Source organism: Canis aureus, chromosome 3 (assembly GCF_053574225.1).
Source record: "Canis aureus isolate CA01 chromosome 3, VMU_Caureus_v.1.0, whole genome shotgun sequence".
NCBI lineage: Eukaryota > Metazoa > Chordata > Mammalia > Carnivora > Canidae > Canis > Canis aureus.
The window spans coordinates 42,209,559-42,225,427 of record NC_135613.1 but is presented as its reverse complement, the minus strand read 5'-3'; the positions used below and the strand labels follow the sequence as shown (position 1 = coordinate 42,225,427).

The 15,869-nt window shown below is 47.0% G+C and overlaps 1 protein-coding gene across 1 annotated transcript; it reads right to left on the bottom strand.

Moving 5' to 3' along the window:
* Positions 1-14,100: 14,100 nt before the first annotated feature.
* Positions 14,101-15,770, bottom strand: FOXD3 (forkhead box D3). Its single transcript, XM_077883891.1, has one exon. The coding sequence runs from the start codon at positions 15,547-15,549 to the stop codon at positions 14,101-14,103; it is 1,449 nt and encodes a 482-aa protein (XP_077740017.1). The 5' UTR covers positions 15,550-15,770.
* Between the last annotated feature and the right edge of the window lie 99 nt (positions 15,771-15,869).

The window sequence follows — 15,869 nt, the reverse complement described above, 5'->3', positions numbered from 1 at the left end:
ACAAGTGACTCTTGATCTCAGGGTTATGAGTTTAAGCCCCACGTTGGGTGTAGAGATTACTTAAAAAATAAAATCTTTAGGGACGCCTGTGTGGCTCAGTGATTGAGCATCTGCCTTTGGCTCAGGGCATGATCCAGGGTCCCAGGATCAAGTTCTGCATTGGGCTTCTCACAGGGAGCTTCCTTCTCCCTCTGCCTGCGTCTCTGCCTCTCTCTCTATGTCTTTCATGATGAATGAATAAAATCTTAAAAATAAAAACTTTAAAAAATATTTTTTAATATTAATGGTAGAATGGTGAGTATACAGATACATGCTGTAAAATTCTTTCAACTTTTCAGGGCACCTGGCTAACTCAATTGGTGGAGCATGTGACTCTTGATCCCAGTGTTATGAGTTCAAGTCCCATATTGGGTGTAGAGATTAAAAAAAAAAACCTTAAATCTTAAAAAAAATTCTTTCAACTTTTCTTTGTTTGAAATTCTCCATGATAAAATGTTGAACACACTTTCCCAAATATTACTGTAACATATTCGTATCCTAAGAAGAGACACTGAGGTGCTTTTCTTTAAAAAAATTATATCTCAGCACCTGGGTGGCTCAGTTGGCTAAGCATCTGCCTTTGGCTCAGGCCATGATCCCAGGGGGCCTGGAATTGAGTCCCCCACGGGGATCCTTGCAGAGCCCTCTGTCTCTGCCTCTCTCTCTCTCTCTCTCTGTTTCTCATGAATAAATAAATCTTAAAAAAAAAATTCCGTCCTATTCAGCATCCCATTACATATGATAACACACATTTAACTGTGAAATTGTATAGGATAAGCAAAGTGCTATGGGGCTCTGAAATAAGAGCAAGCACATAGACTAGCCTGAAGAGCTCAAAGAAGTCTAAAAGTATCCCCTAGATATATGTCACTGTGAGTCTCATTTCTATGGATTGTGGCAAGGGGGAGGAAAAAGATTAAATTGCCGTAGTTAGCACAGAAAACAAAGAAGTAGAAGGCTCCTGTGCTAATAATCAATGAATCAACATTTTTTAAGGAGGGTAGTTAGAAGCTGAATGCAAATTATTTAAGCAAATATTTATATTGTATCCTTGGGCTATTAATGTTAATATAATAATGGGAAAAGCTTGGGGATCCCTGGGTGGCTCAGCGGTTTGGAGCCTGCCTTTGGTCCAGGGCATGATCCTGCAGTCCCGGGATCGAGTCCTACATCAGGTTCCATGCATGGGACCTGCTTCTCCCTCTGCCTGTGTCTCTGCCTCTCTCTGTGTGTGTGTCTCTCATGAATAAATAAATAAAATCTTAAAAAAAATAATGGGAAAAGCTAACACTTATTGAATGCTGATAGGCCCAGGACTATTCTAAGCATTTTACATGTTTTAATTCACTTAATCCTCTCACTATGAGGGTAGGTTCTATGACTGTCCCCATTTTTCAGATAAGGTAACTAAGGCACAGAGAGTTTAAGTAAAGTGTGTAAGGCAACACAGCTGAAAGTGATGAAGTCCAAATTTGAAATTAGGTAAATTTGTTTCCACACCTGTGCTCTTAACCACTCCCTTATACTGTCTCTTGGTAGGGTTTTAAGTAGTTCATTCATAATCTTTCTCTTTCCCATCTAAATTTAGAACCAACTGAGGAGTAGACACAGGAGTCAGAGACAAGAAATAGTAGTCCTATTTCTTTTCTTTTTTTAAAGATTTTATTTATTTATTCATGAGAGACACATACACAGAGACAGAGAGAGATGCAGAGACACAGAGGAAGAAGCAGGCTCCTGCAGGGAGCCCAACACGGAATTCGATCCCAGGTCTCCAGGATCACGCCCTGGGCCAAAGGCAGGTGCTAAACCACTGAGCCATACAGGGATCCCCTCTATTTTTAATGAAATCTAAATTAAGTGATGTGCAACCAAGTGAACTTGCTAACAGATGCTAAATGAGTGAGATTTACCTACCTACCTACCTACCTATCTGCTTACCTGTTTGGTGTTTTGGGAACACCAAATAGCTGAGATCTCAACCACAAGTAAGGGCACGTTTTGCTAAGGTCATAGTATGACAGAGGTTGAAAACCTGAATGTGTCCTCTCCGAGAGCAGGCAAATCCAAAATGTGCAGGAGTGGCTGATCCACAAATGCTTAGCTCCTTCTCCTAAATTCACTAAACAGATAAGTCCTCCTTCCTCCCTCAGGGATGGAGTGAATAAGTGGTAAATGTTCGAGGTGCCTGCATGGCTCAGTTGGTTAAGTGAGACTATTGGTTTTGGATCAGGTCTCAGGATCATGAGATTGAGTCCTGTGTTGGGCTCCTGCTTAGCTGCTTGAGATTCTGTCTCCCTCTGTCCCTCCCCTGCTCACAGTCGAATGCTCATGTGCACACATCCTTTCTCTAAAAAATAAATAAAATCTAAAAAAAAAAAAAAAGAGGTAAAGGTTCACATGTCCTCAAATGAAAATTCCTCCCCATGTAAATAGTAGGAAATAAGTATTTTCTCACCTAGCACTTCTCAATCAGGGGCAACCGGGCAGCTTAGTTGGTCGAGTGTCAACTCTGGATTTTGGTTCAGGTCATGATCTCGGGGTCGTGGGATTGAGCCCCAAGTCAGGTTCTGCACAAGGTGGGAAATCTGCTTGTCTTTCTGTGCCCCTTCCCCCGCTGACTCTCTCTCTCTCTCTCAAATAAATAAAATCTTAACAAAAAATCAGCTGTATCAGATGAAAAAAATACTGGCTACATAGATGAATAATGTGAGGGTTTCCCAAAAAGTGTATATAGTATTTGAAACTGAGGTACCCTTACGAGGGCCTGGAGTACAGAAATCTAAATGGAAGAACTCTTCCCGAAGCAGTATCTAATTTAGATAATCCACTTAAAGTGCTAAACACATCTCCTGGGTTGTCGTAAGTGGTCAATTAACCAATCTTCTTACCTTCTATCATTATTGTTGTGATTGTTGTTCTGTACACAGCTATAATTCACTTTCTGTGTGAGAACACAGAATAAAAACATTTAAATGGTTGACCAAGCCTTGTCCAGATTACAGAAACATTTTACATTTTATAGCACTGTGAATTTTGCAGACCACTTTAACATATATTATTGCATTTGATTCCCAGAACAACCCTGGTAAGGCAGATATTACAACGAAAATTGCATTTTGTGCAGGAGTTAGATTATAAAGTAACATGTAAGGTAAAAAATCAAATATAGTAAAAATTAATCACAAAATCCCTTAAAGTTGCCCTTAACTATATGCCTTAACAAGCATACAATCTCTCCATTGATCAAATAGTCAGCTTTTTCTCCATTGTTAAAACAGGTTGATGTCCCTTTGTTTGAAGTCTAGATGTAATCGCTAGTTTGCATTTAGGAGCCATGTTGTACAAAAATATAAGAGCAGTATATTTAAACATTGAGATCCCATCCCATTTTCTGTAGCAAGATGCTCACATTACAAAATACATGAAGGAACTGAGACTGTGTGCAACTTCACACCACCCATATACCTTTCCCTGTGTTTCATGCCCATTGAAGAGAACTAAAGGCAGTTTCACATTTTAATAGTTTTTCATTCTTTCTCATACTTTTTAAGTGATATTTGCTTTAGTTTAAGTAAGCCAAATAGACAAAGGTCTCAACTAAATTATCATAATTTGAGGTTTCAAGTGACTTAGTCAAGATCACTAAGCAGCAAAACCCAGTCAATCTTATTTCTATCACATCTTCCTTTAACTAAATGATATGACATCCTCCCATTAACCAGACAGTATAACTGAGGTGATCTTTACAAGCTCAGAATTAGGTGTTTGCCTTATCAGATCCAATCTAGGCAGAAAGTGACTTCTCCTAGTGAAATCTTAGTGCAGATCTAGAAAAATGTTAAAATTAGTCCACCTAGACCCGAGCTCAGCAAAGACATAAGGCACATGGCCTTGTTCTTGTGAAAGTGCTATCATATCTTTAATGACTATTGTCAAGACCTCTCATCCACAAGACTGAAAAATATCCTGAAAGTGAAAAAGTGATTTACCAAGTGGCACTACAGAGTAAATTGTTTCACATTTGTTAAGTTGTGAGAACACAAAAATGATACCTCGCTCAAACAGATAGAAGGGACAGTGGTATCAGCAACTTCATTTTTAAATATGAAATGTGACAACTATTGGTATATGATATCAAAGAAAAAAATAAAGGTAGCCTCATGAAAATATGAGTGCTATAAAATCAGCAAAACTGTAAAGTAATAATAGCCATCATTTTTGAGCACTCCAAATACATTATCACAGTAAATCTTCATATTGTGATCCCCATTTTATAGATAAGAAAACTGAGCTTTAGACAGACTAAATAACTTTGATGAAAATTATATTCAGAAAATGGTAGAGCCAGGATTTGACAGTAGGACTATTAGATTCAAAGCTCATAGTCTTTCCAGAATATCATTCTGCACCTTGAATAATAAACCTTCTTAGCAAGGGAATCGATTCTGAAAATACAGCTTAGCTCTCTTATACAGTAAGTTTTTAGCTCTCAAAGTTTAATAAAGTTTTTCCTTATACTTCATCTCACCTATGTAAGAGTATTTAAAAGCAATAACTGTAACCCATTAAGTTCTTTTATTGAATATACTGTACCAAAATGATGGTTCCCAAAGTGGAGGGTGGATTCACTCTCAGGATCCTGTGGGGGAGGTCTTCAATTTATTCATGGGGCCCCATGGATGGTGGTAGTAGAGAAGAGGTGATTTAGTCCTCTACCTTAAACTACAATATATACTATCAATATCAGAGTAAAGGAGTCATTAAACTGCTAGAGGTTTGAGTGACAGATGTCTTGGAAAAACATATCTTAAACCAAGACAAAAATGAAATTAAGGTTTTAAAAAATCTCTAAATTTTTAAACAGTACTCAAAAAACTCTTTTGGCTAAAACTTTAAAATGGTGGTTATAATACTACAATTCTTTCTCTCAGCTAAATTTTCAATAGTAATCTTTACATGGGCAAATATAGAGTCCACCAGATACTTCGAAGTTCAATGTCAGGACTAGGACTAGGAATTAGTCTTGTCTTTTAATCCAGTCTATTAATACTTGCACTTGATTCCCTCCAGCAACAAGAGCAACTTTATCATAAAGCCATAATTCCTGATGCATGTGGAAAGGTGATGCTGTTGAAGTACCATCAATAAAGCAGATGTTTCTCAGTGGTTGTGATTAATTTGTGCTGATCTTGATACCACCTTGCTCTTGTAACCAACATTTACATTTGCAAGATGGTAGAATTTGAGAAATGGCTTACTGGGATAATCTGTAACAATGGCAGAAGAAGAAGCTAACTGGGCTATATAAAGACTAAATCAATAGAGACCACACAAACTAGATACAAATTTGAAAAAAATTGCATTAAGTGTATAAAACTAAAGAGCATGATATATATATATATACACACATATATATATAAAATATCTTATTTAATTACTCATGAGAGACACAGAGATACGTAGGCAGAAGGAAAAGTAGGCTTCATGCAGGGAGCCCAATGTGGGACTCGATCCCAAGGACTCCAGGATCACGCCCTGAGCCAAAGGTATACACTCAACCTTTGAGCCACCCAGGCATCCCAAGAGCATGTTATCTTGATTCCAATACGAGGGCAATAGTCAAATAATCTGGGATTTTCCTTCTTTCTTCTTTGTATTAAATAGCAAAATCCATATGAATATTTTTCAGAGAAGATATCTAGTTTCATATGGTGAAGGTTGGGATGACTGACAGGTAAGAGATAACTGTTATGCCAATGGTCATAGCAATGAAAGACAAATTAAATGATCTGTTTAACTATTTAAAGCTTTTTATTTTTTTGTTTGGTTGGTTAAAATAACATGAGATTCTAACAACCATCTCACAAAACTTTTACTGCCAGTATTTTCTGAACCCAATCCTAGGAGGGGTGACGGTAACTAGGACTTTCCAAGTGAATCTCAGAACAAGGCTCCTGGACAGTCCTAGAACACATATACTGAATATAGAACCCTAATGCTTTCTCAAAGCTTTATTTAGCTTTTGCTCAGTTTTCCCCACAAACAATAGTTTTCATGGAAAAGCCAAACCACAGTAAATGTTGTTTCTACATAAAGAAACCCAACAGTTGATAATATGAACAACTTATATGGTCATCTTTAATATTAAAATCTAAGCAAATGACTCTCAAATCCTCTATATTTTACTAAATAAACAAACCAGTTCTATAAGAGAAAGACAGTGTAGCAAATAAAGATGCCCCCAGAAGTGATGAATGGTGAAGTTTGATTCCTCTTCCACTGGAAGAAATGAAGCAGAATCTTGCTGAAAACTCAAGTGCTCTAGAGGAGGTTTCCATTAGGTTGGAGGTGGAACTGTCTGATGATATTTCATGTAAGAGAAGGCAGAGAAGGGGCAGCCCCAATGGCCCAGCGGTTTGGCGCCACCTTCAGCCCAGGGTATGATCCTGGAGACCCAGGATTGAGTCCCACGTCAGGCTCCCTGCATGGAGCCTGCTTCTCTCTCTGCCTGTGTCTCTGCCTCTCTCTCTGTGTGTGTCTTGAATGAATAAATAAAATCTTAAAAAGAGAGAGAGAGAAAGAGAGAGAGAAGGCAGAGAAAACATTCCAGAAAATCAAATTATATTATGAAGCTGACATGTCTTATACCTTTTAGATCTCTAATAAATAGTTTTAAAATTCCTTCATTTAAAATATTAATAGAGGGCAGCCCCGGTGGCACAGTGGTTTAGCGCAGCCTGCAGCCTGGGGCGTGATTCTGGGGACCAGGGATCGAGTCCCATGTCGGGCTCTCTGCATGGAGCCTGCTTCTCCCTCTGCCTGTGTCTCTGCCTCTCTCTCTCTATATGTCTCTCATGCATAAATAAATAAAATCTTTTTAAAAATAAAAATAAAATATTAATATGGTTTTGGGCAGCCCACGTGGCTCAGTGGTTTAGCTCTGCCTTCAGCCCAGGGTGTGACCCTGGATACCTGGAATGGAGTCCCATGTCGGGTTCCCTGCATGGAGCCTGCTTCTCCCTCTGCCTGTGTCTCTGCCTCTCTCTCTGTGTCTCTCACGAATAAATAAATAAAATCTTAAAAAAAAAAAAAAAGATAACATGGTTTGGGACACCTGGGTGGCTCAGTGGTTGGGCATCTGCCTTCAGCTCAGGGCGTGATCCCAGTCCAGGGTTTGAGTCCTGCATAGGGCTCCCTGCGAGGAGCCTGCTTCTCCCTCTGTCTGTCTCTGCCTCTCTCTCTGTGTGTGTGTCTCATGAATAAAAAAAAATTAACATGGTGTTTATAAAAGCATTATCATAAAGAAGGGGACTGAAGAAAAGGAAGGGGAAGAAAATAGTCCCCCAAACTCTTGAGAAAGACCTGTTTTGATCAATTAACAGCTTTCCTCATCCTCATACCCACGGTCCTCGCTTGTCATTTGCTAGGCAAAACATTTTAGCTGTCCCTTTTGTGCTAGGCAATGTCAGGCAGTAAGAAACTCACAGGGTATCTACGACAACGGTTCATTGATTGGCCAATTGGGCTCCAACGAGGTGCAACTAACCAGGGCTGCGAGGTTCTGTAAGGCTTCCTGGAGGAGGCGCTGCCTCCCCCCCCCCCGCCCCAGGTGGAGCTTGAGGGCAAAGAGAACATTTAGGGTTTGGATTTGCTCTGGCGCTGACCCCAAAGCTCTCTGCGATACCAGGCACACGCCCCTTGCAGAATAGGGTAACGGGCAAAATGTGTGGTTGATCTTTAGGAGAAAACGGAGTCTCGCTCACCATGTGTCGAGAGGAGAGAGTTGCAAGGGATGGAGGGAGGAAAAGAAGCAAAGCTCCCCTCTTCAGTAAGGGGCGCACGGCAGCCCCTGTTGCCAGATCCCGGGAGGGGACGTTGCAAACGCCAAGTCGGCTCCAGAGGGAGCGGCCAGAGGAGACCTTGCCGCGCACTGGCGGCCGCGCGAACAGGCCCGGGGTGGCGACCCTCGGGTCGTCCGCCACCCAGGCCGGGTCTCCGGAGTCCTCTCGACCCTCCTTTTGCGACCCGCCAGGGCTGTGGCCTCACTAGAACGTAGTAAACTTGCTCTTGGTTTCCCAGAGATCGCAGGCTGCGGTCCCAGGCCGCCCGAGTCCCCCCGGCGGGTACATCTCGCGCGTCGCGAGCCTCCCGAAGCGCGGGCCAGTGGGGCGCCGCGGGAGAGGCCCAGGGGGACATCCCCACCACGCCCCTCGCTGCCCCCGGCCCGCGGCGGGCATCTTTCCCGGATGGGTTTTCTCCCTAATTAATTCAAATTCTCTTCTTCCCTCCCTTCAGACAGGGGGAGCTGGAGTCCCGCAGGCCGAGTCCTCGCGGCTGGAGCAAAGGTGGACCCACGGAGGGGGGGGGGCGCTTGGGGGGCCCCTGGGGACCGGCTGCAGACACCGGAGCGCCGTGGACGCGCCGCTGACCTGCGGGGCGAGGGCAGTTGCGGGCCTGGGGTTCCCGCCTCCTTTCTTCCCTTCCCAAATCGCGCGCCAAAAAGAACATCGAGCCGTCGGTCTCCGCAGAACCGACCAGGGCTGGGCTAGCGGTGCCCCGGCGGGTTGGGGCGGAGCGGGCTTCAGGTCCTCGGAGACGCCCCAAGGCTCTAGGTCTTGGGTCTTCCCCAAGCAGAGTCCCGCCCCGCCCAGCGCTTCCCTGGGTTGGTCTTTTTTCTTTTCTCTACTCTTCCCAACCTGACTTGCCCCCATGGTTTGCTTTTTCCTTTCCTCAAATGAACATCCTTCCCTGGTACGTAGAGAACACTCCCCACCCCCCACCCCACCCCCCACCCCGCCCCGGAGTATTTCCATAGCTTACACTTGGCTGCTGAGTGACCTTGGGGAAGTCCCAGAACCTTCCGGGGCTATGTGAATAGAGGGGAGGGTGTTCTGTAGGACTGTTTTTCTGAAGATGACTCCGAAATGCAGCCTCGAGGGACTAGGGAATGAAGGTGTTCCATCCTCCTCCCCACCTTGCCACTGATTGGAAGAAGCTGTGTGCGTAAACACACCATCATCTGGAAAAGAAGGGCTTCGGTATGGGTTTTATATTAAAATAGGGAAGGGGATTAATGTAATCCTTATTTTGAGAAATTCTATTGTAAGACACCCCCTCAAGAAGTAAAAAATAAATAAATAAATAAGATGACAATGCTTTCCTACTACTTCATGGATGATTTTGCAACATTTCTTTTCAAATTTTGTTCTATGCACCCGCCCTTCTTGGCTGGTCTTGCTTCTGGGGAGCAAAGAATGGCCTGTACATTCCTAAGAGGGCAAGAGGAGGAGATGGTAATGGTTAAGAGAGAAGTTGGCTCTGGGTATAACTCTGCCAACTGTTAGAGGGAGGCAAAGGGAGGGTGGTCTTTTATGTGACTTTAGGATCTGGTTACCTTTAATTCACCTCCGAAGCCCATGTTTTACACTAATGGGCATCTGTCAGCGAAGGGCTCCTGTTTCCCCCACTTGCCTCAGATGGTGCAGGCAAAGGGGAAAATAGCAAAGTGGACCATTCAGCCAGAAAGAAATATGCCAGGCCTCTGGAGCTGGCCTGAGGATTTCTCCTCAGGCCCAAACCATAGCGGAAGAACTCAAGACCAGGAGGAGGTCCACCTTTTAAAAGCCCCTTCTGACCAGCCTCTTTTGCTCCATCCTTCCAGGCAGCAGGGGACTGGAATAGGTTCTTTGACCCCTCTTAGAAAAACCCACTTTTCACACCTAAAATCGAGTTTTTCAAAACCCAACAGTGTTAGTGCTTGGAATAGAGTTGTTTTCTCTGTCCAGAAGCCATTAGAAATACCAAGCAAACTCCTTACATCCCCTTTAGCTCCTTACAATTTATAAAACATTTTTCACTGACACCAACTCACCTAATCCTGTAAGCCCAAGCATCAGATGGACTCCTCATTCTCTCTCTCTTTTTAAAATTTTATTTATTTATTCATGAGAGACACACACACACACACAGAGAGGCAGAGACACAGGCAGAGGGAGAAGCAGGCTCCATCCAGGGAGCCTGACGTGGGACTCGATCCTGGATCTCCAGGATCACGCCCTGGGCTGCAGGCGGCGCTAAACCACTGAGCCACCCGGGCTGCCCACTCCTCATTCTCATTGTAGAGGTAAAGAAATGAAGAGACTCAAAGAAACCAAGCAGCTTGTCCAAAGTCACAGTCACAAAATGCCTAATCCCTGATTGAAACCCACCTCTGCAAGGTCTCTGTCATTCCATTGCTTCCTATCATCCCTTCCCATGAAATAGGTACCCAATCCCTCATGGCTGGGCTTGGGCACCCTAAGAATGCTCTTCCAACACCCATCCCTTCCACCCCTCCCAGCGAGGAGAACATTGACTAATTCATGCTGCAGTTTGCCACAATCATAGTGGAGTCCAATGGACACATGACTTTGGAATTGGCTTTCAGATCACATTCTCTTCCAGACAGTTCTTCAAGGAACCCACGTTAACCACCGCCCCCCCATCAGCCTTTCATGTTCCCCTCACTGACAAGACTCTTCCAATAAACCATATAAAATAAATAACCTCAAATATAATTCTTAATTGCTACCAAGTCGATGTTTCCTCATCACTAAACTTTATTGCTTCCCAATCTTTAAGACAAACTTCCCTCGGGACTCTGTCCCTTTCAGGAGACAGGCCGAGGAAAGCTGCTTCTCCAAGATTCTACCTGCATGTCCCAGACCCAGAGGATGAACAAGGGTGCCAGGTTGTTCAGAGGCTGCGAGACCAGGAGAGGCCTCGGTGGGTTGGAGCTGGATGCTAGGAGACAAAATGGGTAAGTTTTCCATCTGCTCGTCGCCCCCTACAGGCAACATCCGCCATCGCAGCGAGAGCCCATCATAGTCCGTGCAAGGGTCTTGCTCTAGTCTAGGTTCCTATTTCCCTGGACCTCCGGATTCACCCATTCCCCGAGGAACTGCATGCAGGGACCCCATTCGGGGACTCGGTCCCGGAGAAGTTCTAAGGACTACAGGCCTCGGGACTGGATTGACTTTCTAGAAATGAGTGCTGGAGGAGGTGGAAACCAGTTTAAATTCGTGTGTAGCCGAAAGCTAAAAATCTCTCTCCCATAAAAATCAACCAGCTTCCTTTTTTTTTTTATTACAAATAAATCTGCCTAAGTGGAATAAAAAGCAGATATCAGTCTTGTTGCCTTTAAATCTCAATGTAAAAAAGGGATTTCAGTGTCTTTCATCGCTGCTGCCCGCCGTTCATATCAAGGGAGTTTCAACCCCCCCCCCCCACCAAATGCTTGCGTTCATTATATATATTTGCATTTTCCCTTCTGCTCTACACCTTCGTGGTTTAAAAAGCTTAAACCAAAAAGAGCTTTTCAAAGGGGTAGAGTCAGGTCTATAGCCCACACATCTGCCAGCACTTTAAACAGCCGCTGTCCAGTTTGGGGTCTGCATCTGGGAGTCTCCTATTCTCCAGGAAATAAAGGAAGGGGACCATGTCCAGGCTCTAGTTCAAGGTTGAGAAGCGGCTAGAAGGAAAGTTGCCGGCAGATTCCTCCTCTACTCCCTGCCGCCTAATGCATCTCTGGAAAAAGCCCTGCGGATCTCAAGCGGCGGCTTGTGGCCGAGTGTCAAGCTGCGAGCTCAGGCTCGGCCGGTATTGCTGCTATGCGTGGAAATATGAGCGAGTAATTTTATAAGTAACAAAGGATCAGGGATGGAATGAGGCCTCTGTTATCCAATGTCATTTAGAAGCCTTGGATCAGCAGCTTCTTGAGGCTAAAAGTGAATTCAAGAAGCCCTGCCTTTCCCTTTTCCCAGGGGTGTCAGCTAAAATTAGAAATAACCTCTATGTGTTTGCAATCATGTACCATTTGCTGTTTGTGTAAAAACCGATTAGCCAGACACAACTGTGAAACAACTTGTTACTTTTATAGCTGCAACACACAAACAAATTTAGATCCGTTTAGTTTTCCTTGTAAAAGGAGATTAGAAGGGACCCGCCCGGAGACTGTGTGGTCCATAATCTCTTCTCCGTGAAGGTTACTGTTGCTCCCGTTCGGCCGCGGTTGATTATCAGGTTCTTGTTTATCAAGTTAAACTATCTCACCCCCGGCAGCCTGTTTTATTTTAGGACCCTGATCCAAGAGGAATGTTTACTCAGGACACAATAATGTTTACTGTTTACCAGGAAAACAGATTCGGTATTTTCGAGGACGTGTCTTTCAAAGCGACTCCCTAGCTCACGCCGACAGCAGAGAAATAAGGCTCGGATCCGAAGCCGGAAGGCATCTCCAAGACCAAGAGCCGAGGCTGACGCCATCGGCAGGGACTAGCCGTGTTTTGCAAGCAGGACGCGCGTAGGGCCGAGCTGACAGCACTGCTAGCCGTTCCAGTTTTGGAAAGCGATTTCGCATAAGACAGCTAAATTAATTACAAAATAATTAGAATTGATGCCGTTTGAGGAGAAGTTGGTGGTGATGGGAAACGGCCTTCTTCTAGATGTTTCATTTCTACATTAATACTTTTGAGGTTGCAACAGCCGATCTACGAGGACATCTCCCCATTCCTGCCCTATGATCTCTCACTTCCCACTAACCTAGACTATGGTTTACTCTCTTAAAAAAGTTTTAAAAAGAGGGGAATAAAGGGGGTGACGGGGGATGTGCACCTGTTTTTTAAGACTGTTAAGGCCACACTATTCCTTGGCCTTTCGAAACCCTGCGGGTTGGAGAAGAGGCATTTATAGGAATCCTTCAGGAATCAAAATTATGTTGTAGATTTATTGCCATAGGAAAGGGAAAGGAAATATTTTCAAAGTATTGTGATAGAATAAGAACTGTCTTATTGATCAGGTTAATATAGGTAATACAGTTACACTGCAGAAATTAAACTGCCGTCACATACATTAAAAAAAACTGTTTATTTGCCACTTCCACTTAATGAAAATTAATAAATTTTTGAAATTAAGATTTGAATGCTAAAATGGGGCATGTTTGTAATTTACATTCCTTAGAAAGGGTAATTGAAATGACCAAGAACTCATTATGAAAGACAAAAGTCTGGTATTAAAAAAAAAAAATCAAAAGATCATTCTGTTCTGTTGTTCACACTTAGGTTGGTTTTTTTAAAAAATGGCAGCTTATTTTATCTATAGAAATACCTGATCATTCAGACTTAATGGATTGGTATGAACGAGATCATCACCCACATTCCAATTTTATGTGAAAACTAAAAGAAAAACGTTAATACGATATAAACTAGGCATTCTTTCCTTTCTCCAATTAAATTTTTCATACATTCAAATTATGCATAGCTAAGTTTGAAAGGGTCATTACTTGAAACTCCTCGAATTTCTGGTAAAGATAAAAATACAAATACCATATTAAAATATTGTCGTTTACCTCAGACATCTAAAAAAACCACTAGGGAGAACATTTTAAAAATTTATTTACAAAGTTGTGTACAACACGATGGAATAACATTTAGAATACCATATATATTCATTCATATATAAACAGACTTTTATAATAGAATGACACTTTTCGCCTTTTGAAAATTTTTTATATTTAAAATCTCCCAACGTCTCTATACATTTTTTTTTTCTCACATAAAACTGCGGAGAGTGAACCTTCAAAAAAAATGAAAGTTCAGAGCTCTAAATCTACTGAATTTTTTTTCTTAAAAAAATAAGAACCCCAAAAGGAAAGTCAATAATTTTTATACAAATATGTACAAAGAATTTCCCTCCCAGCCCCACGGTACTGAGGGCAGGAGCCGTCGGGGTACATTTTTTGGAAAATTCAGTTTTCGGTTTTACCTGTACGGAAAGCTATTCCCGGCGGGCGGGCGGGCGGGCGGGCGGCGAGTTTGCTCCGCCAGCCTAGGTGTGCGCGAAGGGGTGGAGGCCGCCGAAGGTCGGTGTTGAGGGGTCGGGGGAGGGGGGGGAGGAAATGGAGGAGAGGCAGAGTCCGGGATTGGGCAGGGGGGCCGGGCCCGGGGCGGGGCGCGCAGACCAGGAGTGCAGCGGCCGCCGCGGGCCGCCGCCCGGCCCGCGGTCCCGGCCATCGGCGCGTCCCTATTGAGCCGGCCACTTTGCTTGCGCGGCGGCGGCGGCGGCGGCGGCGGCCGAGGCTGCGGGCTGCAGGAACTGTCCAGAGAGCGGCACGCTCAGGATGGGCGCGATGGTGGCCGTCGTCCGGCCCAGCGACAGCGGCTGGTGCGTGGCCATGAGCGCCGCGGACTGCACGGTCCCGGGCGGCCGGAGGAAGGACTGCGCCGCGCTGCCGCCCCCAGCGCCCCCAGCGCCCCCAGTTACCCCGGCGCCCCCAGCGCCCGCTGCCGAGCCCCCGGGCGCCGCGGGGCCCCCGCCGATGATGTTTTCGATGCTGAACGACGGCCGGGCGCTCGGCTCGGACTTGATCAGCGACGCCGTGGTGCCCGCAGCGCCCGCCGTGCCCGCGGCGGCCGCGGCGGCGCCCAGGCTATTCAGCTGCAGCTGCAGGCCCGGGCCGAGCTGCGAGCCGAAGGCGGCCGCTTTGCGGCCCAGCTCGCCCGAGGGCAGCAGCGGCACCGCGGGCGGCAGCACGGGGGCCACCGGCGGCAACGCGTACGGGTACTGGAGCGCCGCCGCCGCCGCCGCGGCCGCCGCGGCCGCCGGGTGGGAGTAGGCGCCGGCCGCGGCCGCGGGGTGCAGGCCGTAGGGGCGGCCGTAGGGCCCCGCGGCGCCCGCAGCCGCCGCCAGGCTGTAAGCGCCGAAGCTCTGCATCATGAGCGCCGTCTGCTCGCGCAGGTGCTCCTGCTGGTGGCGCTTGAAGCGTTTCCGGCGCCGCAGGAAGCTGCCGTTGTCGAACATGTCCTCGGACTGCGGGTCCAGGGTCCAGTAGTTGCCCTTGCCCGGGTTGCCCGGCTCGCGGGGGATCTTGACGAAGCAGTCGTTGAGCGAGAGGTTGTGGCGGATGCTGTTCTGCCAGGCGGGGAACTTCTCCCGGTAGTAGGGGAAGCGGTTGCTAATGAACTCGCAGATGCCGCTCAGGGTCAGCTTCTTCTGCGGGCTCTGCAGGATGGCCATAGTGATGAGCGCGATGTAGGAGTAGGGCGGCTTCACCAGGCTGTTCTTGGGCTTGCTGGGGGCCAGGCCGGCCGCCGCGCCGCCGCCCGCGCCCGGCCCGCCGCCGCCGCTCCCGCCGCCCTCCTCGCCGCCCACGCCGCCCTTGCAGCCGTCAGCTTCGGGAGCGCCCGCCTCGCCCCCTGGCCCAGCCCCGGCTCCGGTCGCCTCTTTGGGCAGCGCCAGGGGCTGCTGGTGCGGCGGCTGGGGCTGCCCGTGGAGGGGTGCCGCCGGCGTCACCTCGTCCGCCTCGTCCAGGCGCAGCTCCGGCGGCCCCACGGGGCTGTCGCAGCCCGCGTCGCTGTCTTTCTCCTCCAGCCCGTCGTCGCCCTCGCCCACCACATCGATGTCCACGTCCTCGGCCGTCAGCACCGTCTGGCCGGACATGTCGCTGGCGCTGCCGCCGCCGGAGAGGGTCATCCCTCCTCGGGGTTGGTGGCGGCGGCGGGCGACGGGAGTCGTCAGGGGCTGCCGCCGAGCTCCGGGGAAGGGGGTCTGGGGTGCTCCCGAAAGATGGGAGGCTGGGAGAGGGGAGGGGGACGTAGGTGGTTCGGGCCCTCCCGGCTGAGCTCACACTCGGCAGCCCGGCATCGCGCGGCGCGGGCGCTGGCGTCCGCCCCCCGCGGCCGCGCTCCTCAAACTCCGGCCGTCCCTGGCGCTCGGTACTAGGCGCTCGATGCCGCTCCCGGCCGCGGCGGCTGGTCCACGCCGCGCCCCCCGCCCCCTCACTTCGCCCGCCT

Excerpts from the sequence above, each read along its gene's own strand:
- FOXD3 (XM_077883891.1), bottom strand. The coding sequence starts at position 15,549 with ATGACCCTCTCCGGCGGCGGCAGCGCCAGCGACATGTCCGGCCAGACG.